Genomic DNA, 23,225 nt, shown 5'->3' on the forward strand with positions numbered 1-23,225 from the left:
AAATTCAAGGATTTTCAAGGAAGGAAAAAAATTCCAGGACTTTCAAGGCCCTTGAAAACGCACTTTTCAATTTCAAGGGTTTTCAAGGACCTGTACGCACCCTGCAAGCAGTGCGCACGCCCTAAGTGTAATCGAACCGTGTATATGAGCGCACGGAAGAAAACCAAACGAGTGAGAAACTTGCACTAATGCTCTGTCCCATTGCAAACGCGGGGCAATCAGTTGTCGCGAGTCTCCACGGCATAGCTTGTATGCAGTCAACCCAAAAAGTTTACGGGCCTCGGGATCTCAGAAAATGTCTACAGTCCTAGTGGCCGGCAATAATAGTAATACCGAACATCCCAATGTTGTTCACTTATACTGGTAGAAGCTCTAAATGTGCACACTAGGTTACGTTGTGAGGCTCCTTGGAAGTTGGGCGTTTTCCCGAGATCCCATGGTCCATAAACTTTTTGGGCTGACTGTACCAGTGCCTACCTGTGAGCAATAATTGAGCAAGAATCTAGCAGTGACTCTTTGAGAGATTAGAAACCATACAGACATCCATTTTTATTCGCGCAATCAACGGAAACAGCCCGCGAGACAAAACCAAAGCCCACCACTGCGCGAGTGGGAACGTGCGATCGGTCACTGAAACACGAGTGTAAAGAAGCTGTGGAATGAAAGCCAAGAAACTACAGAGATTAAAAAAAAGAATCTAAAAAAAAGAGATTTCTTGTACACACACACAGTGGCAGCACTTGCTAGGTGACAGAGTTGAAAAATTGACACGTTTTTAAAGATACAGACGCCACCGTAAATATACAGCATTGGCCATTTGGGACTTGCTTGCAGTGCTGGATATTTACGTCCTTGACCCTGAAGGGGTAACCTAAACTTGAATGTCGGCTACTCTCGTTTGCTCCTTAGCCATCAACGCTGTCTTTGTGCACCTTCACGTTTTGCCTTTCAGTTTTCACTCCCATCGCTCCTTGTGTGGTCTACAACTTTTCAAGCCTCCTTGTTAACCTCTGTGATATTATCCCATATATTAATTGGTACCTGTGGAAGAGAATGACTGTACAATTTTATTTCCAAGAACAGCACCACATTGACAATCATGAATTCTTAATTCCTGTAGTATGCATTCAAACCCTCTAATTGTTTCCAACTTCCAATTCCAACTTCCTTCTCATGACCTCTGCCTAATTCGCCTAAGTGAATGTACCCCTGCACCAACTTTAGGGGCTTACTGCCAATCTTGAGTTCTCATTCTCTTGCCAGGCAACTGAACATTCACTCAATTATACATTAGAATCTGGTTATTTCGAACTCCAAGGGGACCAGAAATTTTTTGAATAAAATGGAATTCGAACTAAGGAGAGCGAGCCCCTTTAGAATATGGCGCCCGATCAATTGTGTGGTACAGCACGCAAAACTGAAATCGTCACGGGGCTTGCATTGAAAAAGTCTTATCTTTCCTCCATCAGCACAAACATGGCCGGAAGAAGCCTAGGTTCCGTATAAAGTCCAAGTGCGATAAGGTCGCGCCTCATTTGCTGTGGGTGCAAGGGAAACCGTGCAAGAGTGAGCCAAGAAGTATGGTGGCTTGACGTGCCATTCTGCCACATGCCCAATGTTGGAGAAGACGTGATCACGCACTAGAAGGGAGGCGGCAGGTGACATGCGGTCACAACGTGCTGGGGGCTCCTTCCTGCTCATTTTAAGGTGGATGGAAAAGGAGGGTGCGCGCTGCTTTGCTTGCTCCGGTTCAGTCTCGGCTTCCCGCATGTCTTTTCTATCATTTTCATGGCCTGCAACATTACAGTAGCTAGCGATGAATCAAACTTTTGGACAAACACAAGCCGTCGGCTTGTGCTTGTCCTAGCCTATGCTGTCTTGATATCAGCCGGAGTCATTATGTCAGAATCCCTGCTTACAATAGGTGATGGGAGAATTTAAACATTTAACTGCAATAAAAAAAGACATAGCTTAATAAACGATTAATAAAACACCATGTTATGAACATAGAATGAGAAATGGGTTGCTGGAACAAGAGCAGAGAGACAAAACTATATCAAAGATGCATTCTGACCTCTGAAGTTTCCACCTTCTTAACAAACAAGAATACAAGCCCTAAGCTTTTGCTGGCCCCTTCTTGAGCAAATTGTGTGAAAGAAATTGTGCAGAAATCATAGACGATTAATTTCAGCGTAAGCAAATAGGCAAAATGAACAAACCGGTGAACAAACAAAAGAACAAGCGAACGAAAGAACAAAAGAGAGCAAACGAATGTTTTCCTTCTTCTTCTTTCTGGTGCTTTACGTGCCAAAACCAATTCTTATTATGAGGCATGCCGTAGTGGAGGGCTCCCGATTAATTTTGACCAACTGGGGTTCTTTAACGTGCACTACAATGCAAGCACACAAGGGTTTTCCTTGCAGAGTCTGACCATTAACCTTCTCAGACCTCTAACTAACAACCAAAAAAACCGAAAGAGCCATAGAAAAGCTATCCACTTGCAAAGCTTTCATTGCAGCCATGTGTCCATGCCAGAAATGTACGGAGTACACCGCACTGCTACACAAAGCCCAGAGCAAGTGGCGAAGCTGCAAGAATATACCACCATACCAACAATATACCAACATCACAATTCAGGCAAATACTGAGACATTTAAGCATACCTTCTGGCCTGCAGAGCTATTTATGATGTGGTTGGGGCAGTTTTGGCCCTTGTTGCAGTCAACTGGCATTCCCCGTGTGCGAAGACTAACCTAAACCAAAACTTTCGCACACCATTCACACACATCGCTCATGGCAAAGCCATTGCGTCAGATGCTGAGGATGCAATCGGCAAGTGATAGTTCTCCTGATGCAAAAGACGTTGGTGAACAACAGTGGTCCCATAGAAGAATGGCTCACAGCTGAGAATGGTAGTTGCAGCTCGCAACACAATTCTTTTCCTACAATTTAATGTCTCAGGACAGCTGGAAACATGTTTTCTGGGTTATTTTTCGACTGCGTCTTTTGTGATGGCACCAGGCATCAAGTGCAATACAATACTATCAGTGTTTTGGCCTACACGCCTTTACATGCGAGGTTAGCACATTGCGAGACCTTCCAATAATTAAGTGGCAAACCTTAATAATTTAAGTATGTGAAGAAGCCTTGCCACACAGTCTAGCACGATAGAGATAAGGTATCATACATCACTCAAGCCACCATTAGTTAACTCGTCCTTTACTGGATCAGCACAAGTAATAGGAGCAACAGCACGCCTTGAGCAAATGGATATACATACCAAATTCTGGACTGAGCCAACCAGCAGCAATCAGCACTTGCAGCTATTTGTTGTCAACGATGCAGAGTTAGGCTATATCTTCATGGGCACAACAAACATCAGCAGAAGCTGTAAAGACAGCAGCACAGCAAAGTAAAAAACATTAGACAAATGGCTGTACACACAGCCAGGGATATGGACCTAGGGCACTTCACCACGTAACTGCCACATATTGAAACATATGCTCCACACACAATCAGGAAAGGAAGTTTTTAGCTGTAAGCATCCCGAGTGTATAGAGTTGGTCTAAGTAGTTTGCAACTGATATCCTAAAAACAGCACAGATAAAAATTAAGGCAGACACAGTGCCTGCGTCAACTGCTTTCTTAGTGTATTTACAATGTCGATCACGGATGCAAAGTTACACACATAATATTTGAACAGCAAAAGGTACGGCCACGTGTATAATACAGCAATGAGCTGATTTGTGCACTCATACATGTTTAACTTTGAAAGTGCTCGCAAGCGACAGAAGCAGGGAAGCGAGTTTACGTGCTCGCTCACCACGCACACATAGCATGACATAACTCCACGGAGGGGGTCGTTTGCTGATGAAGTGCTGATTGGCTGGGGGCTCGTGAACCCTTCTGACGCATACCCCAGTCAAGCCAATCAGATCTTCAGCACCAGACGAAATGGACATGTCCACTAGGTGGACAGAATACCCCCCAGCTCACACAGAAGAGCAGCTAAGAAGATTTAAGTGAACAAAATAGACTGTCCCTATCCGAGTGCGACAAATGGAAAGTGCTGACGCCCCAGCTGGTGTGGTCAGCACAAGCAGTGAAGAAGGGAAAGAAATGCAGTCACGTGTGTGACCACTGCTGAGCACAATAGCACAACCATCTCGTGACCTCCACATAAGAGACGCACAGGATAGTATTCAAAGATCCTTGACTGTTTCTCGCACTTCCCGGCAACTGCACCTTATGTAACCGTAATGTTTACCGGAAAACGCTGGCGGTGAACGCTATGCACCAAGGCGTGCTTTCTGGTAGAAACGCTGCCTCTTTCGTGGGCCGGCCTTCTTTTATTGTTTGCACCTTTAATATTTCAGCATGACAAGATTTAGCATAAAAGGCATGTGCTGTCGATCTCAAAATTCCGAGGAAAAACTTTGTAAAGAATGCAAGACAAAGTGTGAGCAACTTAAGTGGTAAAATATATTTGGAGGGCCTGCGTGGTTAGGGATGATTTTTTTCGGCCGCGGGCGCCAATGCCGACGCCGGATTTTTTGCGACACGGGGCCCTAAACGCAATCGCGTTAAAAGGTGGAGAAAGAAAAGACCCACGAGTCAGCATTTGCAGCACTAACAGTTTAGTGCACATGGGAGGTGCCACCTTTCTTCACATCGCGAATACACACACGCCTTTTGCACATTACTAACAGTGGCGCACTCTATTGTTTCAACCCAGGGCAGCGCATAGGAACTGCAGCAGTGCTCGTCGAAGGCACGAATAGGTGGATCTGCGATGTCTGCGGGGCTGCGGCAACTGCTTCGCGCTAGCTGGCATTTTGAGATAACTTTATGCCGCAAACGCGGTTGTTCTTACAAGTGTCAGCGCAAGAGCAGGTAATGCTAAGGTGGCTGGCTAACTTCCTGTTCGGGTGCAGCCAACGTGTTGTTTACTGCGGTGCCCACTCTAACCTGTGCCGCCAGGAGTGCCTCACTGTTCTGTCCTCGGGCCAACCCTCTTCCTGATCTACGTTAATGACATGCCCCAGGATGACCGTTTCCCCATCGTGCAGTACGCCGACGACACGTCTATCCTCGCCACCACTTGTCTGTCCTACCACAAGCCAGGATCTCAGATTACTTCGCGGTTATCGTCTACGTGAGGACGATCACCTGAAGCTGTCCCCCGCTAAAAGCAGCGCAATGAAATTCTCGAGCGCCCGCACGCCAGCCGAGCCCTCCAACTCTATGCGCGGTGTCCCCCTCCCCGTGGTAGGAGTCACGTTCACAAGCACTCTGGACTTCAGCCTTCAGATTTCAAGTGTCGTCGCCAAGGCTCGCGTATTCGGTTTTATCTCCGGGGTCTCAAAACCAAGTGGCCCCGCAACATTTTCCCTCCTGTACACGTCACTTGTGTGCAGTGTGGTCCCCACTCAGCAACACGTAATCGCCAGTATTGAAAGCATACAAAAAAGCAGCCTCGCTCACGCTTCATCGACGCTCCATAGGGCCAAAAAGCCTCCATGGAATAAAGAAAGCCCCTGCTACAGTCCCCTGCCCCCCTCCATACGATAGCACACGATAGGCGATCGTACAATCGAAGTCCACAGACCGGGCGGCCGTCGTAAGGCGCCAGCGGCGCGCTAGCGATGGATGGATGGATGAGGCTGAACTCTTTAAACCCTTTAAATCGGGCGGTGGTACACGCCACCTAGCCGTGGCGTGTTTTGTACTTTGTGGAGGGTGAAATTTCCCTCTTGCCTTGATTTTAGCCACCAATCAGATAAGCTCCGTTTGGTTATTTCTACCCGCTTAAAGTCTATTTTGCCTCCACTGTCAAAAAAAAAAAAAAAAAATCAGCCCCGTTGCTTTCCAAAGCCCTTTACAGAAGAGAATGAGGTGTTCAGCTAGCCGTTTTCCCTTCCTCTCCTCATGCACCGCACAACGGTGCTTTTCTCGGTACATCTTAGTCCGCAATACTCCCGTCCTGACTTCAAACAACAAAGAGCTTCTCTTGGAATTATCATAGATATTTTCTTTGGCAATTTCGTGCTTGAAAGTTCTGTATGTCCCCAGTGCTGATTTCGTCTGCATCCCTGTTTTCCATAGACCCCTCTCTGATCCTTTAACTTTTTTCTTAACCGCCATTTCCTGGTTTGCACCCCTCCTGCTGTCCAGATATTTGATTGACAATTTTCTGGTCAGCTTCCTCCATTTTGTGTCAACATTCCTCATGTACAAATAACTGAAAACTCTCCATGCCTTTCTGCCATTTCTCTCAATCGCTCCTCAAATTCTATCTTGCTGCTAACGAATTCCCTGCCCTCGAATGACGTCCATCCCATGTCACCCTGTACCTCCTGATTTGGTGTATTTCCGTGTGCTCCCAAAGCAAGCCTACATACCCCTCGCTGCTTAACTTCCAACCTTGCTCGAACTTCTGATCCCATGCACAGGACCGCATTGCCGAAAGTCCAACCAGGGACCATCACCCCGTTCCAAATCCCTCTCACCACTTCGTACCTATTGTAATTCTACAGTTCCCTATTTTTCATCACAGCTGCATTCCTGCTACGTTTAGCCGCTACATATTTTTCATGTTCCATTAGGTACTCAGCCCCATTCTTTATCCACACTCCAAGATATTTGTACTTATGCACTACCTCCAGCGTAACCTCCTGTACGCGTATTCTCGCAGCCCTGATTATCATTAAAAATCCTGACTGCCGATTTTTCTTACTAAACTTCAAACCTAAGCTATCTCCCTCTTTACCACAGATGTCCATTAATCCCTGCAAGTCTTCCTTGCTGTCAGCCATAAGTACAATGTGATCCCCGTACATCAGTCCTCGTAATGACTGTTTATTTGACAGCATGCCTAAGCCGCTACTGCTGCTTTTGCAGGTTAGTTTTCGATATGAAGTTGCGTGAAATCGGCGTGTCGCTATCTCGAAACTATATGCCGCACCGAGAGACGAATTTTTTGGCGCCCGTTAATCGGCGTGTCGATGGCTCGAAACTATGTCACTCCGTGACAAACATTAAATTTTATTTTATGTTGAATTTTGCTTTTACAATCTGAGACCCTAACTGTAACCTTCTTCATGGATGGTGGTCAGTGTAGGTGACCACCATAATAAAAATCGCAATACAGCGTCAAGTTGATCCACAGCGTACCTTTGCCAATACAGCCAGTACAATATACTCCTGCGCTGTGTGTTACATCTGAAAAAGGTTCCGTGCAAGTCCACATACCTTTGCGGCCGCAGAAACTTTCAAGGTCCAATGCGGGAAACGGCATGCTGGTCTATACGGCTGTTGCTTGACAATAAAAAACGCTCCCTGGACAACTAGCACCATCTGGCGCACTTTCCGAGAAGGGTAAAGCGAAAAATTAAAAACTTATTTGCTGGCAAAAACAACTACAGTGGAACCTCGTTGATACAATTCTGCATAATACGTTTTTCGGGATACTTGTTCTTTCTTTTCCCGATAATACGATTTAGTTGGATAATACGTTGGATGATATGATTTTCGGATGATACACTTTATTTTCCAGTTCCCGTGAATATCGTGTCAACGAGATTCCACTGTATAAGTGGCACTGCGAAAAAAATTTGAATTGGTGGTCGGCAACGCGGACCACAGTGCCTGAAGAGTTAACAGCACATGAGAACACTTGTGCCACCTGATACAGCAGAACACCCTGCAGCACAGTCCGTATCTACAGATTTTTAATTGAAACTCTAGTTCCACATGGCTGTTGACCTAATCTACAGTATCATGGTGCTGTGTTCTCTTATGTCCGCTCAAGTAATCAGCCCGCGCAAAGGACTTTGACCAGACGGCGCAACTGTATGGTCGGTCACTTGTATGAATGCTCAGGTCTTGCTTCATGGCACTCTTCAGCAAGAAGCTTTGAGGGTATGAAGGGCACTGTCATGGCTCCTCGCCTGTGTGGGTGTGCAGGTGGGTATTCAGGTGAGTCTTCCGTGAGAAGCTCTGATGGCATGAAGGGCATTTAAATGGCTTCTCGCCTGTGTGGGTGCGCAAGTGGTTTTCCATGCTGGACTTACGCGTGAAGCTTTGGGGGCATGAAGGGCACTGCCACGGCTTCTCACCTGTGTGGGTACGGAGGTGGATTTTGAGTTGGGACTTTTGTGAGAAGCTCCAAAGGCAAGAAAGGCATTGATATGGCTTCTGGACGCCTGTGTGGCTGCGCAGGTGGTCTTTCATGCCAGACTTACGCGAGAAGCTTTGAGGGCATGAAGGGCACTGCCATGGCTTCTCACCTGTGTGGGTGCGCAGGTGGGCTTTCAGGTAGGTCTTTCGTAAGAATACCCGAGAGCAAGAAGGGCATTGAAATGGCTTCTCGCCTGTGTGGGTGCGCAGGTGGCGTTTCATGCTGGACTTATGCGAGAAGCTTTGAGAGCATGAAGGGCACTGCCATGGCTTCTCGCCTGTGTGGGTGCGCAGGTGGTCTTTCAAGCTGGATTTATGTGAGAAGCTTTGAGAGCATGAAGGGCACTGCCATGGCTTCTCCCCTGTGTGGGTGCGCAGATGGTCTTTCATGCTGGACTTATGCGAGAAGCTTTGAGAGCATGAAGGGCACTGCCACGGCTTCTCCCCTGTGTGGGTGCGCAGGTGGTCTTTCATGCTGGACTTACACGAGAAGCTTTGAGAGCATGAAGGGCACTGCCATGGCTTCTCGCCTGTGTGGGTGCGTAAGTGGTTCTCCATGCTGGACTTCCGCGTGAAACTTTGGGGGCATAAAGGGCACTGCCATGGCTTCTCACCTGTGTGGGTGCGCAGGTGGATTTTGAGTTGGGACTTTTGTGAGAAGCTCCGAAGGCAATAAAGGCACTCAAACGGCTTCTCGCCTGTGTGGGTGCACAGGTGGTCATTCAGGTGGGTCGTTTGTGAGAAGCTCTGAGAGCTTGAAGGGCTCTGTAATGGACTCTCGCTTGTATGGGTTCGCAGGTGTTCCTTGAGCTTGGACCTTAGTGAGAAGCTCCGAAGGCATGAAGGACACCGAAATGGCCGGTCACCCGTGTGGATGCACAAGTGCCTCTTTAGGGTGTCTCTTTTTGAGAAACTCCGAGGGCACAAATGACATTTAAACAGACGTTCGGCAGTATGGACCCTAGCATGTGCTTCGATAGGAAACAGTTTATCACCCCCACAGTCACAGAGACTATCTTGGTGGAGGCATCCCTGCTGTGGATTGTCACCGCTGGCTGTTGATGCAAAATTAGAGGACCTCGATGCTGCACAAATGAAACAAAAGTAGTATTACAAAATGTGAAAAGAGAACACAGATGCTAAAGTTAATGATGAGCTTTCTTTATTTTTTTTGATTTGGGAGGTCTTGAGGGTGATTTCAGAAAAGATGCAACAAACAACGCTTAGTGGTCCTTTTTAATTTACTCGATATTTCTGCATCTGAAGGCATGATTCTCTGTTTGTCAGTTCACCGGTATAAATTATTTTTCAGAAAGGTAGAAAATTATGAAGTGAGGGAATCTGGAGTCTTTGAAGACTTTCACGGATTTCTACGACCGTTAGAGGACAGAGTCAAAAAGCTTCGACCCAGCTTGCTTTCTGATACTCAACGAGCTATCAAGGCTGTAATTGGCACTTGCAAAACTTATGATTCGCTGGCATGATAAATTTCTCATGTGAGACTTCATCAATGGGTTTCTTCTTGACCACATGCCGAACTGTGGGAACGTTTTATAAGGTGAGATTTTAAAGATCCAGTTTAGGAAATACCGTAATTTTCCGCATACAACATGCCAACATGTGAAACCAGCACTATCTTTCAGATACCCCCTCCCCCAGAACAATATGCAATACATCTGAGAGATTAAAAAAAGATCGGCATACCCACATAAGACTGCTTATGTGTGGGAATGCGACAGCATTATAGCCCTTCTGGTAAATCGTTTTTTTCCACACTAGCTTTCGCGTGCACTCTAACTGCGCCTAGGTAAGGCGAAATCAAAACGCTCCAAGCGTCTCAACGTGCTTGCTTACCCGCGATGAGTTCAGAACTCCGCATGACCGCTCAGCAGCATTCAATTGGACATTAATGCCTTTTTTTTATACACTCATAAACGCCACCTCCTCCCCATTGGCTTCACCGTCACGTGCCCAATGACGCACGCACTAGGCACACCTTTAGTCAACTAGAACTATGGATCCCCTGTGTCGTCCGGGAAGGGTGCTCGTCCCACACCTTGGAGGCCCGGGTTCGTTCCTCACCCAGAGCGAACATTACGACATTTTAGTTTCAAATCCCTTCATTTACTTTGTTTACAAGAACCTCCCTGAGAAATCTGATGTCAATTCTTTTTTACGTGTTTTTCCTATTGGCCATTTTTGGTTGATGGATGGATCGATGGATGGATGGATGGACGGATGAGGCTGAACCCTTTAAATCGGGCTGCGGCACAGCCGTGACTAAGGAGGATTTGCTCCGTTTTGGAACAACACATGTGCAGAGGTGGCTGAGCTTGACATTGATGAACCACCTGCTCGAACGCGAAGAAAGACTCCTCACCGATATGACTGTAGCTCCGTTGGTCACGTACACCCTTCCTTTGAGGGCATGTATCCACAACGGTTCTACTAGTCAGATGATGCGGTACACTCCTCGCTAGACAAAAGGTATCCGCTTTTGACATGGCAGCACATGGCTCACATCGAGTGCTTTGTAACAGGTGGAGAAGATAGCAAATACCTCTGTGATATTTATAGAAATAATTTTGAGCTGAGGCGCCTTGAGCTTCACCGTGATATGCTCATTGATATTGTGAAGCTGCACAATATATGAATGAGCACATTTCAGGATGTTGTAGAACTGTTAGTTCGCCGCTAGTTGTAGAACTAGCAGCGAAGAGCTAAGGGCGCTTATTCCAGAAGTGGCTAAGCTTGTTAAAATTGCATTGACCATTCCTGTGACATCATGCTCGTCAGAACGATCGTTTTCTTGTTTGCGTCGCATAAAACATATTTGAGGTCGACCATGGGACAGGCCCGCTTGAATCACGTGGTGCCTCTACACGGCGACAAAGATCTCACCCGCAAAATAAACATTAATCGCATTCCAGAGGGTAGCATAAAGCGAACAGCTATACCCTGAAACACTTTTTTTACTGAAGGCTAGCTTTGTGCACACACGTGTATAAATACAAATGTTTTCCATGGACTATACAGAGTGTTTCACTTAACTTTAGCCAAACATTAAAAATATGCAAATGCTACGCAGCTAGACAGAACCAGACAGTGTTGTTTGCCATCGCTTGGAGATAATCAGATTATTTTTTGCCCATTCCGCTTCATTAGGTAGTCTTAATTATTTAATCAACATAGCGGCTATAACACTGCGACTTTTTTCTACGTAGACGGTGCTGCACCGCTTCAGCATCAGTTGAAACCCACTGCCTGTTTGAAAACATGCAGCACGGCACAATTCGGCTGGGAAACTCAAGAAGACCAAAGTTGGATTGTCATAATTCCTTACTCGGGAAGTACATTCTGAGAGCTGACTGGTGTTCAGAACTTCCTGCAAAACTATAATCTGTTGCGTTGTAGCTTGCTTAGGTATTTATCATGAAATAATGCACCCTTTCTTTGCTATCTCTATTCTAAAAGCTTATGCATTGGCAAAGGCTAAGTACAGCTACCCACAAGCACTAACGAGAAGTCTTGTGACGAAGGCACAATTCACCACATTAGCTAGACAAAAATCGCTTATTTTGATGCAGCAGCGTTTTCTACTTAAATTATGCGTATTTGCTTCTTTTTTCAGTGTAAACAACTTATGTAGTGACAAATACGGGTGCCAGCAGAAGACGAATAAGAAGACCTTTGTTGTTGGTGGTGCTCGCGCTCGCTATGTTTTGGCCGTTGCCTGTTTCTGCGCATTCATATAAACGACGAGCGTGTCTATCCTTAAAAGCGTACTATCACTTATTTCAATGGAGGGATCATGTCTGAGGATGGTTGCCTTCAATATAATGAACGCCATCATGGGCCATGCAATTCAACTGCCGTACAGCCTGCAGGGGAAGAAAAGCAAGAGACTATTTAATATGCAGCTATGCAGAGTGGGAACGGGTTATGCTCATTTAATTTTTCACTTTTGTGTCCTTTCCTTTTATTCTGCACTGCTGGCACTGTTGCGATAATACAGGTATATGTATTGTATGAAGATGGTGCTTGTGAAACGCAGAGGTCGACATCAATCAAGCATAAGACTTCATAAGAACGTGGGTGCCTGGCGACATTGACTATGGTAATAGCAGAAGGCGGCGTAACGCCGAAGCGGCTAAACCCATTCAGCATCTTCTAAGTGCCTCTTCTGTGAGCCCAGCATCAACCCCCAGTGCCATCATAAACACAGCTTTCGTAGGTAGCCCACAGGAGAGGGGATACGAGCAACAATCTGTATCAACCTATTTTAAGACCAATAAAGAAACTATGCATCATTATTTGGTGATATTATAGTAGATCAAGGCAAGCTGCATTGCACTACTGTACAAAATTTGCAAAATTTAAAATCGTAGGAAATAACGGCATTGGTCCACAAACATCACAATCTGCCAATATCGCCATGCCAGTGGGCGTGGCGGTATGCTAAATTGGCTAAATGCGGCAGAGCCGGCTACTGACCATTATCGATGCAGCCAGTAGGCAAGGTGGGACACTAGAACGACAGTCTGTATTGGCGCTTCCACTCACTGGCCGGAATAGACCCTTTAGTGGCATGCCCACAATGGGCCACAGCTGACACCAGTAGCGCTGCCGGTACCAGGACTATATTGGTGCCGGTGTTTGCCATGATATTGCCGTGCTTGGGCCAGCCTGTTTGTGCTGCCCAGGTTGTGGGTACTGCTGTACATGCATCTTAATTTTTTTGTCAAGCATAGCATATGCTTCTCGAAGCTGAGGTTTGTGTGGAAGTTTTAGAAATTAATGACGTAAATGATGAATGCATAACATTTCATATACAATGCCTATTTATAGCGTTGCAATAAAATTAATGTAGGTGTACTTGGTAATGTACGCTGGGCCTCGTGTATGCTAGAGGGGCGTGTGTTTGTTTTTGAAGCACACACGATGGTTTCTTGTACCTGCATTACGACAAAATATTTTTTGCTGACCACAAAAACTTCAGAGACCATTGCAGGTAAAAATATATTAAGGATAACATCAACATTGCTGTTATTCCTCCTGGTTCCTTTCTTGCTACCGAGAAAGATGACACTCTTACCTTCTCAGTCAAAGTAGCGAGCAGTGTTATAGTGACTTTAGATAAACAAGAATCAATTTTGATATCATGTGAACATTATTTAAAGAGACATAATTCATGCAGGATTTTATTACAGCTTGTAAAATAGGTGGGAGGAAACAAAAAACAACAAAGGCGATTTACATTCCACTGCCAATTGAGACGAGTTATGCAATGAAAATAGGGCAAACCACATTCGGGAACCAGACATCCATTGAAAGGTCAGAAAATTCTTACGAAAATGTTGCTGAGCAAATCATACAACACGACTGTAATGCAAGAACCGACTGTTATTGGAGGAGAGAGAGAAACATGCTTTAATGATATGCTGGAGTTGTTAGCCTGGCTGACAGCTACTCCAGGTGCTGGGTGTTTATTATGATATATACAGTGAGAAACACTTAACAGGATGTTAATGGAGGAGATACCACCATTCTGCTGAATGTTTCAACTACCACTGAACCAAATACTGAATGCTTTAGTCTTGAATGCCTGCATTGAAAGTAAAATATCATGTCTAGATCTGAATAAATAATATATTTTTATCGTAAGTGCCTCTGGAAGCGAAACCAAAGTCCTTCCCTTGATGAACCTTGCTACTTGTTGAAACCATGCTACACACTTCAAAATTTTTTTATAAACACATCCCAGCAAAAAATATTTTCGAACTAAAATGCTCATTTTGCTATCAGAAGGTTATGCGAGCATGCACAAAGTTTCGTTTGACTCTTCGCTGCAAGCCTTATTGTTTTTGGAAGCTATAAAATATAGCATGGACATTTGTTGACCTACATCAGGTCATCAGGTTATGCTCTCACAATGGCCCAGCATACTTTGTAAAGTACCCTATTGTAGCGGTTCTAAGAATAAAGCGCCACTCACGAAACATTTACACTATATTTACAGTGTGAAAATATAATCTCACATAAGAAAATCTACAAAATGTAATTGGTAGGCGTCACTTGGGCCTTAATAGGATAAGTGTGTTAACGAAAAATCAAGGTACTGTGTAAAGTCGCTCCAACATCGTAATCTGGTTGGACTGTTAGTAACACAAAAAGTGCTTTATTAGGGACATCATATGTGCGCCATTTTTCCTTGTACCAAATTACGAGGTCTAATAGCATGTGGTTTGTTGGCTTAGCATAACCGTGTACCGCAGTGGGTGATAATGCTATTGCAAATGTGCTCCGGCGACGATCGAACTTTGAGAACATAGGCAAGCATGTGTTGCATTTTTCTAAGTTCTAAGGACGGCTCTTTACTCTCAAAGTACAAACTGGGAATAGGCGATGTCCATTAGGCACTGCTTGCTAGGAGTAGCCCTTGACTTTCAACTGGATCCAATCGCCGGAGGTACGACTGTCTGGATGAGCCATAAATTATGCAACCAGAGTTTTACTGCGTACTAAGCAACGACAGATACACAGAAGACATTTGCGGTAAGAGCCCCAGTGCTTTCGGGCAGGACTTAGAGAACATTAAGTGCCTTGCTTGCGTTAACCTTCGAACTATTTATGTGCGCTAGGAAGTTCAGCTTCTTATCGAATAAAACCCCTGAACACTTGTGGTCTTGTTTGATTGGCAGTATGGCTTCATCAAGATATGGTCCGGTTGTAAGCCCCTTTTTGGCGAAAAAGCCACAGCAGCAGTTTTTCAGAGGAGAAACGAAAGACATTTTTATTTGCCCACTGTGTCAACTGATTTAAAGTGATTTGAATTGTTCGCAAGTTAGCATGTGCAATGGCAGCACGCAACTTGGAGATCCTCAACGTCTAAAGAATGCATTATATAAGATGGCATACTTCGGTATCTGGAGTTCATTTTCACCACATACGGTGTTGTACGTAGAATACAACCCTGCGGCATGCCGTTTTCCTGGACGAATATGCGTGAAAGCACTGTCCCCAGACGCACCTGAAATGTTCGATTGGACATAAAGTCCGCTGGACACCCCAACATCTTGCCACAAATCCCTCAATAATCTTGGAATATACCTAATATACATGTAGCACCGAAGGCTTTATCCAAGTCAAAGAAAATTGAGAGACAGTGTTGTTTGTGCACAATGTCACTGCATATTTCATGTCCTAATCAAACAAGGTGATCAGTTGTTGAACCCTTTTTATACCCACACTGATGATTGTCTAACAGGTTTTGTGTATGGCCTTCAGAACACTTTCATAGGATTTTGTCAAACAGAGAAGTAATTTAGAACACATGCTCTGAGAATGCCCCTTGTTACAGAGAGGCCTGCATAGCTGCACCGAAGAAGAGTGGAGCTCTGCGCTACGGAGCTCCGAGCTTTCACGTCACATATGGGCTGTCCAGACAACCCACAATGCCGCGGTGAGGTTTGCTTTTCCTGTTCCAACGTGGGAGCGGCCCGCAGCTTCATCACCTCCCTGAAAAGGGGGGCATCAGTGCCCCTCAGGACCATCAATAAAGTTCCTTGTCTGTCTGTTTGACAGCCAGTGAGAGCGATACGGCAGTAGCTGCTGGACGATGTTGGGAGTTTTCCAGCTTTTGGGAACGGTAATATTATTACGTTTTTCCACGTTTTCCGCATTACTATTTCCAAAATCATGTTAAAAAATTCGATCAGCACCTCTACTATGCTTGTGATAAGTGGGCAACCATTCAACATTGGATACGGCCAAGACCCGCTGCTGCTTTTTGCCAGCAGGAGGTACTTTGTTCACTTTATCTCAAGCAGCGTCAGGAGAGCTTATAAGGCACTGGTAGTTAGTAATTTTTTTTTTCAGATAATTTTTTGTATGACAGGAACCTACAGTGCGGTCCACTTATAATGATATCAAGAACGAAAATTCCAATTGTTATAACTGACCATTGCTATATCTGGACTGCTGTAAAATAAACCTCCCAAACATACCCATGTAGCTCGGAAACGAAGTTTGGCACTTGCAATAAAATATGAACGTCGTAGAAAGTAGGCTGTGAAAAATAAAATGTTTGTTTATACCTCTAAACAGCATGTCAAGCGTTAGGCGCTCTGAAATAGTTAGAAATCTTCACTTGCTTTCGCCGAAGTTTCAGGTTCAGAACTGTGCTGTGCATCGTGTCCAGCTACTGCGCGAAGACCGGTGGCTATAATTTAGTGTGCATGAAATCAATGAGCGAGTCGATCGATGACAGGGTACTTTGAGTGAACATCAGGGTCGGTGTCAAAGATGGCCCATTGGCAATCTCGTCGTCACTGCCGCTGCTGTCGTTGCCTTCATCGCACAATGGCGCCACCTGTTGCGACAATTGCCCGTCGGAGATCTCTTCACAGAACGACGCAGCACTATCTGCAATCAGAAACTCCTCCATCGAAGCACCACCTATTTCGTTGTCAGAAGTGACATGCTCCCTGAGTTCGGTAATGTCAGTGGCTTCCGCCATGTTGGTTTCACCCATGAGGGGTTCTGCCCTAGTGCGCAAAGCGCGCCTTTTCCATTGATTGGCATGGCCACTGGTTCTAGCCTTCACGATTGTGGTGCTCCCAGTTATCGGAATCATAGATATCATTGAGTGCACGCGCTCGTATTTCTTTGAGCTCTGCAAAATTTGCAACTTCTCAAGTGACACAGCTTTGAGCTTTGTTGGCACACCTACTGCCGCTTGCACAGAGCATTTCGCACTCTCCGAGAGAGAGAATGCAGTTCGATTTTTGCTATGGTCTTTTTTTCCCCCTTTTCTCTTCTAATGACGCTTGCACGATCGCCGGCGACACGGACACGAAGCAGCTGGCGCCATCTTGTAGCACACTGCACCAACTTGTGGTGCTCTCAGTGGGTTTTGCAATCAGCAACAAATCAATATTAAATTTTGATTGTAACACCATTCAATTCGTATTTGATTTGGTCTCAAAAATTGCTATATGCACACCCGCATTATAATAAGTTACACGCATTATGCGGAGCGCTTAAATGTATCACTTAATGATCTGAAGGACCTACCCTAACGACTCGGTGCTTTTGTACAATATTGTCAAAATCCTTCCAGGGTCCCTTTCATACCTTCCCGGAAGTTAGGATCTTTCACCACCAGTGTTCAGTAAATCGCCAAACAGCAAATGGGCTGTGGCCGCTAGATCTTATGTGAACAAGAAAATGTGCGAGGTCCACACGATCGAGAGCAGTAGGCACTCGCCATGGCTGTTCCCGCCACTGCACGCATCCACCTGTACCAAGTGAAAATAATGGCACACACATAGTTTCCTATTCTGAAACCAGCAAATCTTGTTGGTCGTCGCACGTTGCATCCACAGCCATTGCAGCCAACACTATTGCGATAAGCATGTTCACCTATACGTTTCACAGCACCATGGCATAGTGTCATTGCAAGCCTAATGCACACATTTAATAGGCAATAATCCAACTGCACTACTTTTCTCTCCTGCAGGTGGCGTGAAATGAGGGTTATGTTTCGCTGTTGCGGCATCGTATTTCGGCATCACCCACCTACTCGATTTCATTTCGGTTTCCCGTCACCACATTAATTCCAATGACGAAACATATAAAAACCCAGAAAAAAGTTTTATTTTCCATCTAAATCTGCAAAGAACACCAAGAATAAGCATAATCAACAAAAAGAGAAATATTTTGCGTAGGTTTTTCAGCAATAGGGGGAAAACCCCAGTATGCAAACTGGAAGTGGGCTTCACCCAAAGTCACCTAACGCTCCATTTTTTATTTTTATAGACAGCTCTCATCATGTGTGAACCATAGGTGTACATTTCATTTGCTTTACATCACATGTGTGACACCACCACAGTTGGATATCTTGCATTGGCCTGTCTCCTCTGACCTTGCTTTCAAAAGACAGCGAGTCCCGTGCCAAACTTTTCCCCGTCCAAGTTCCTGCTTTAAACTAACAAATGACGCTTGCTGCGTCAGTTAAGAGCATATGAGGACACTTGTGCTACCTGATGTAGCACAACACCCTCTAGCACGCTCCATGTCTATAGATTTTTAATTGAAAATTGAAGTAGTTCAACTTGCCTATTGACCTACTCTACAGTACCATGGTGCAGTGTTCTCGTATGTCTGCTCAAGTAATCAGCCCACACAAAAAATTTGCAGCAGACAGTGCGACGGTATGGTCGGTCACCTGTACAAAAGCTTCGGTGTTGCTTCCTGGCACTCTTCAGTGAGAATTTCTGAGTGCATGAAGGGCATTGAAATGGATTCTCGCCCGTGTGGGTGTGAAGGTGTGCCTTCATGCTGGACTTGCGTGAGAAGCACCGAGAGCATGTTGGTATTGAAATGGCTTCTCGTCTCTGTGTAGGTTCACAGGTGTTTCTTCATACTGGACTTATAAGAGAAACATTGAGGGCATGAAGGGCGCCATCATGGCTTCTCACCTGTGTGGGTACCCACATGGCTTATCAGGCGCTTCTTTCATGAGAAGCTCCGCAGACATGAAGGGCGCTAAAATGGCTTCTAGTCTGTGTGGGTTTGCAGGTGTCTATTCAAGTGGTACTTGCGAGCGAAGCTTTGAGGGCATGAAGGGCACTGAAATGGCTTCTCGCCGGTGTGGGTGCGCAGATGGGTTTTCAGATTGGTCTTTCGTGAGAAGCTCCGAAGGCATGAAGGGCACTGAAATCTCTTCTCCCCTGCGTGGGTGCGCCGGTGGTCTCTCATGCTGGACTTATCCGAGAACTTTTGGGGGCATGAAGGGCACTGCCATGACTTCTCACCTTTGTGGATGCGCAGGTGGGTTTTCAGCTGGGCCTTTCGTGAGAAGCTCTGAAGGCATGAAGGGCATTCAAACGGCTTCTCGCCAGTGTGGGTGTGCAGGTGTTCTGTCAGGCTCAACTTGCGCGAGAAGACCCTAGGGCAAGAAGGGCACTTAAATGGCTTCTCGCCTGTGTGGGTGCGCAGGTGGTCTTTCATGCCGGACTTTTGGATGAATCTTTGAGGGCAGGAAGGGCACTGCCATGGCTTCTCACCAGTGTGGGTGCGCAAGTGGTCTTTCATAGTGGACTTATGGCAGAAGCGTTTAGCGCATGAAGGGCACTGCCATGGCTTCTCACCTGTGTGGGTGCGCAAGTGGTCTTTCATAGTGGACTTATGCCAGAAGCGTTTAGCGCATGAAGGGCACTGCCATGGCTTCTCACCTGTGTGGGTGAGCAGGTGGATTTTCAGTTCGGGCTTTCGTGAGAAGCTCCGAAGGCATGAAGGGCACTGCCATGGCTTCTCACCTGTGTGGGTGCGCAGGTGATCTTTCATGCTGGACTTATGCGAGAAGGTTTGAGGGCACGAAGGGCACTGAAATAGTTTCTCGCCTGTGTGGGTGCGCAGGTGGTATTTCATGGTAGCCTTACGCCAGAAGCGTCGAGCACATGAAGGGCATTGAAATGGCTCCTCCCCTGCGTGGATGTGCAAGTGGTCATTCATGCTGGACCTATCTGAGAACCTTTGAGGGCATGCAGGGCACTGAAATGGCTTCTCACCTGTGTGGGTGCACAGGTGCATTTTCAGGTGGGCCTTTCGTGAGAAGCGCTCAGTGCACGAAGGGCACTGTAACATCGGCTTGTCTGTGTGGGTTCGTAGGTGTCTATTCATGCCGGACTTGCACGAGAAGCTTTGAGGGCATGAAGGGCACTGAAATGACTTCTCACCTGTGTGGGTGCGCAGGTGCTCTTTCAGATGGCACTTTCGTGAGAAGCTCTGAACGCATGAAGCGCATTGAAACGGCTTCTCGCCTGTGTGGGTGCGCAGGTGGTCTTTCAGGTGGGTCGTTTGTGAGAAGGTCAGAGGGCACGAAGGGCATTGAAATGGATTCTCACCTTTGTGGGTGTGCAAGTGGCGTTTCAAGGAGGCTTTTCGTGAGAAGCTGTGAAGGCATGAAGGGCACTGAAATGGCTTTTCATTTGTGTGGGTGTGCAGGTGGTCTTTCAAGTGGGCTTTTCGTGTGAAGCTCTGAAGGCATGAAGGACACTGAAATGGCCGCTCACCCGTGTGGGTGCGCAAGTGCCTCTTCATGTCCCTACTTGAGAAGCTCTTAGAGCAGAAATGGCACTTAACCAGGTGCTCGCCAGTATGGACCTTGGCATGTGCTTCCGGACGAAACTGTTTATCAACCTCATAGTCACAGAGATGATCTAGGTGGAGGCATCCCTGCTGTGAATTGTCCCCACTGGTTGTTGATGTGGAAATAGAAGGCCTCGATGCTGCACAAATGAAACAAAAGTAGTACAGCTGAACCCCCTTATAACTATATTCAACTGCCAAGAAAATTCCATTGTTAAAACCGGGCTGCATGAAAAAAAAATCAAAATAAAGGAATGGCAAGGCTGTTGCAAGAAAACTATAATGATGGGGAGGCCAGTGCCCCTCCACCATCTTTCTCCATCTGGCTGCTGATTGTGTTGACTCTTACTGTTCAACTCTACTTGGCCCACACTCCGATCACGTGTAACAAGCCGAGGCTGTCACTAATCTGCCCGCTAATCATTGTTGATGATTAGCGGGCAGAACAGCATCTTCCGTTTCGGCGGTGAGTCAAACAAAGCTGACAAACCACATGGCCAGGAACAACTTCAACGCGAGACACAAAGACAAACCTGAGCGCCTTAAACAGTTGGCACAACTGCGCGGTATGACGGGCCAGCGCGCAATCTCAGAGAAGCGCAGCTCGATCAGTGAAGTTGGCACGACCCATTTGTGTTTCCGAGGATGGTGCGGTGTAGAGCTATGGGCACCGTCCATTCTTTTTAGGAGCGGTGGAAGGGTGACGTCAGAGAGTTGCGCGAGGCTGGCAATGCGGTGAAGGCTGGAAAACAGCGCGGCGGCGTGTGGCAGCTCAAATTTTTTTTCTTCTTTTTTCAAAGATTTCGCATTCCATTTCCTTTCGGCATGGACACCCAGTGGCCAGACTACAACGTTATAACCGATAATGGAGCCTGGGGGCATTGTAGCAAGCGGGTTATTTCACGACAGAAAACATACAAAGGTTGACTATACTGTTAGAACTGGTATTGTTATAAGTGGGTTCGACTGCATTATGAAATGCACAAGAAGAACCGATACTAAAGTTAATCATGAGCTTCCTTTTTTTTTATTCGGGATGTCTTGAGGGTGATTTCAGGTATAATGGAACAAATGACGCCTAGTGGTCCTTTTTGATTTACTCAATATTTCTGCATCTGAATGCTTCACGACTGCTGGTGAAGTCCACCCGCATAAATTATTTTTCAGAATAGTAAAAAATGACGAAGTGAAAGAATCTGGACTGTTTGAAATTTTTTACGGATTTCTACGACCTTAGAGGACAGTGTTAAAAAGCTTCAACCCAGCTTGCTCTCTGATCCTCAATCAGCACTGGAGGTTTGAAGAGCATATTTGGCATTTGCAAAACTTATGATTCGCTGGCATGCAAATTTCTTATATGGGACATTTTTACTGCTCATATTCTTAAAGATTAGATTGTTTCTTTTTTGTTACATTTCGGACCCAGCCATCACTAAACTTAAAATCCCCAATGTTCATCTGAAGCGCCAGAATTTCTGCCTTTTGATTTAAATCATCACCGGACACTGGCACTTGCTTGGCAATCATTGCTTCCAGCCACATCAGAAAGACTCCCTCAAGTTTTGGGTGGGCACCTTGGCAGACATCCTTCTGTCGGGATCCAGCAGATTTATCGGTGGCATCTAAAATCTACACCTTGCTTTTTAGGGAGTCTAATAGAGACTGCTTCGAGATTTCAACTTCCTTTGTGACGTCCGATTGCAATCAGCCACTTTGCACTTGCCAGATAATGGTGGCCTTACATTCTATCATCAAACTGCTACAATTTACTCGCTTCGAAGCCTTTATCGAAGTGGAGGCGGACGACGAAGATGGTGTCAGTGCCATCTGGTATGATCGCTTGTTGAACTGAGCCTAGCGTCGCTGTATGCGGCATGGGCCAGCTCACGCTTCACATAGTTTTGCCTGTTGAAGCCGCCACAGTGCCAATCGAAAGAGGGTCATCTCGCGGCTACACTCGGATATCGCCAGCGCACAAGGAGGAAGCGCGGAAACATGCATGCTTGTAGTCACAGAGGGACACACTGGCGTGCAAGGGTTGGTCTCCACAATCGGGATGGGCCGCCAGAAGGTGTGGAGGGCCGTTTCACCACGCAGTCGTGAGCCCCGCAATATTTTGTGGCTGAGTGTACAACTGACCATATACGACTGACAAGTGTCGACAGCAACGACAACGTGAAGCCTCATGGGAGGGCGGAGCAAGCGGTGGCTGCTGTCGAGGCTGTACCGGAAATAGAAGCTCTGAAATGACATGCGAGATGCGTAACAAGGGTTTGAGGCTGCAGAAAACCCACATGGTGTCGATGTTGACATTTTCGGTAGCTCTTGACTTGCGATTGAGAGAAAAAGTCTGCAAAATCAAATGAGAAGAGTTTGAAACATGCAAAATTTGGGCTGTTATAAATTGAGTCTGTGGAGCGCATTGCGATACCATGGCAGAGTCCGAATATTTGGACAGGTCTAGAAAATCAGGTGTCCAAAAAAATCAGTCAGCAACTACATTACAGTCAAATCTCAATAATTCGAACTCAAAGTGGCCCAAAAATCTGTTTGAATTAAAAGAAGGACGTATTTTTTAATTTTTAGTGCACTATAGCACGATGCACGAACAGTGCGAGTTGTGAAATATCGCAGCGTGCAAGGGCCACAAAACTGCCCACGCCGGCCAACACTTCCACTTCCCAATAATGGCAGAAAACGGAACTTCAGGAAGCGGCTGGCGCCGGCACTGCGAAGGGCACACACGGAGACCGTGGAATGTGAGGGAGGAAGGCGGCAGGGAAACGGATTTGTCCTCAGCAACCCCGCCACTTCGGTGGCTACCCTCGCCCTCCTTCTCAACACCCTCGTAGCTCCCTCACCTTTGACTGTCATCCTGCGCGCCCACCTGCCCG

The 23,225-nt window shown here is 46.1% G+C and overlaps 2 protein-coding genes and 1 long non-coding RNA gene across 8 annotated transcripts in view; 1 reads left to right on the forward strand and 2 right to left on the reverse strand.

Annotated features, from left to right (window-relative positions):
- Window positions 1-23,225, reverse strand: part of LOC119453144 (zinc finger protein 425-like) — a 204,268-nt gene that overhangs the window by 40,948 nt on the left and 140,095 nt on the right. For 2 of the 6 annotated variants that reach the window (XM_049667597.1, XM_049667598.1), the window contains exon 2: window positions 3,281-3,388. The exons of 1 other annotated variant lie outside the window; for it this stretch is intronic. The gene's annotated coding sequence lies outside the window, so the exon portion shown is untranslated. Of the gene's footprint in view, window positions 1-3,280; window positions 3,389-5,484; window positions 5,618-23,225 lie in introns of those variants that run through there. 3 more of the 6 variants (XM_049667596.1, XM_049667599.1, XM_049667600.1) reach the window with 3 other exon arrangements.
- The window catches only part of LOC119453142 (zinc finger protein 709-like), a 193,547-nt gene that overhangs the window by 33,785 nt on the left and 136,537 nt on the right, over window positions 1-23,225 (reverse strand). The window contains exons 6-7 of the mRNA XM_049667594.1: window positions 19,416-19,751; window positions 8,118-8,708 (exon numbers count right to left, since the gene is read on the reverse strand). Coding sequence (XP_049523551.1) covers window positions 8,118-8,708; window positions 19,416-19,751 — 927 coding nt within the window. The remainder of the gene's footprint in view (window positions 1-8,117; window positions 8,709-19,415; window positions 19,752-23,225) is intronic.
- LOC125945570 (uncharacterized) overlaps window positions 1-23,225 on the forward strand; it is a 125,197-nt gene that overhangs the window by 24,109 nt on the left and 77,863 nt on the right. The window contains exon 2 of the long non-coding RNA XR_007467010.1: window positions 18,025-18,069. This is a non-coding gene — a long non-coding RNA (uncharacterized LOC125945570). The remainder of the gene's footprint in view (window positions 1-18,024; window positions 18,070-23,225) is intronic.

The sequence above is a fragment of the Dermacentor silvarum genome, chromosome 5 (genome assembly GCF_013339745.2).
Source record: "Dermacentor silvarum isolate Dsil-2018 chromosome 5, BIME_Dsil_1.4, whole genome shotgun sequence".
In the NCBI taxonomy this organism is placed as follows: domain Eukaryota; kingdom Metazoa; phylum Arthropoda; class Arachnida; order Ixodida; family Ixodidae; genus Dermacentor; species Dermacentor silvarum.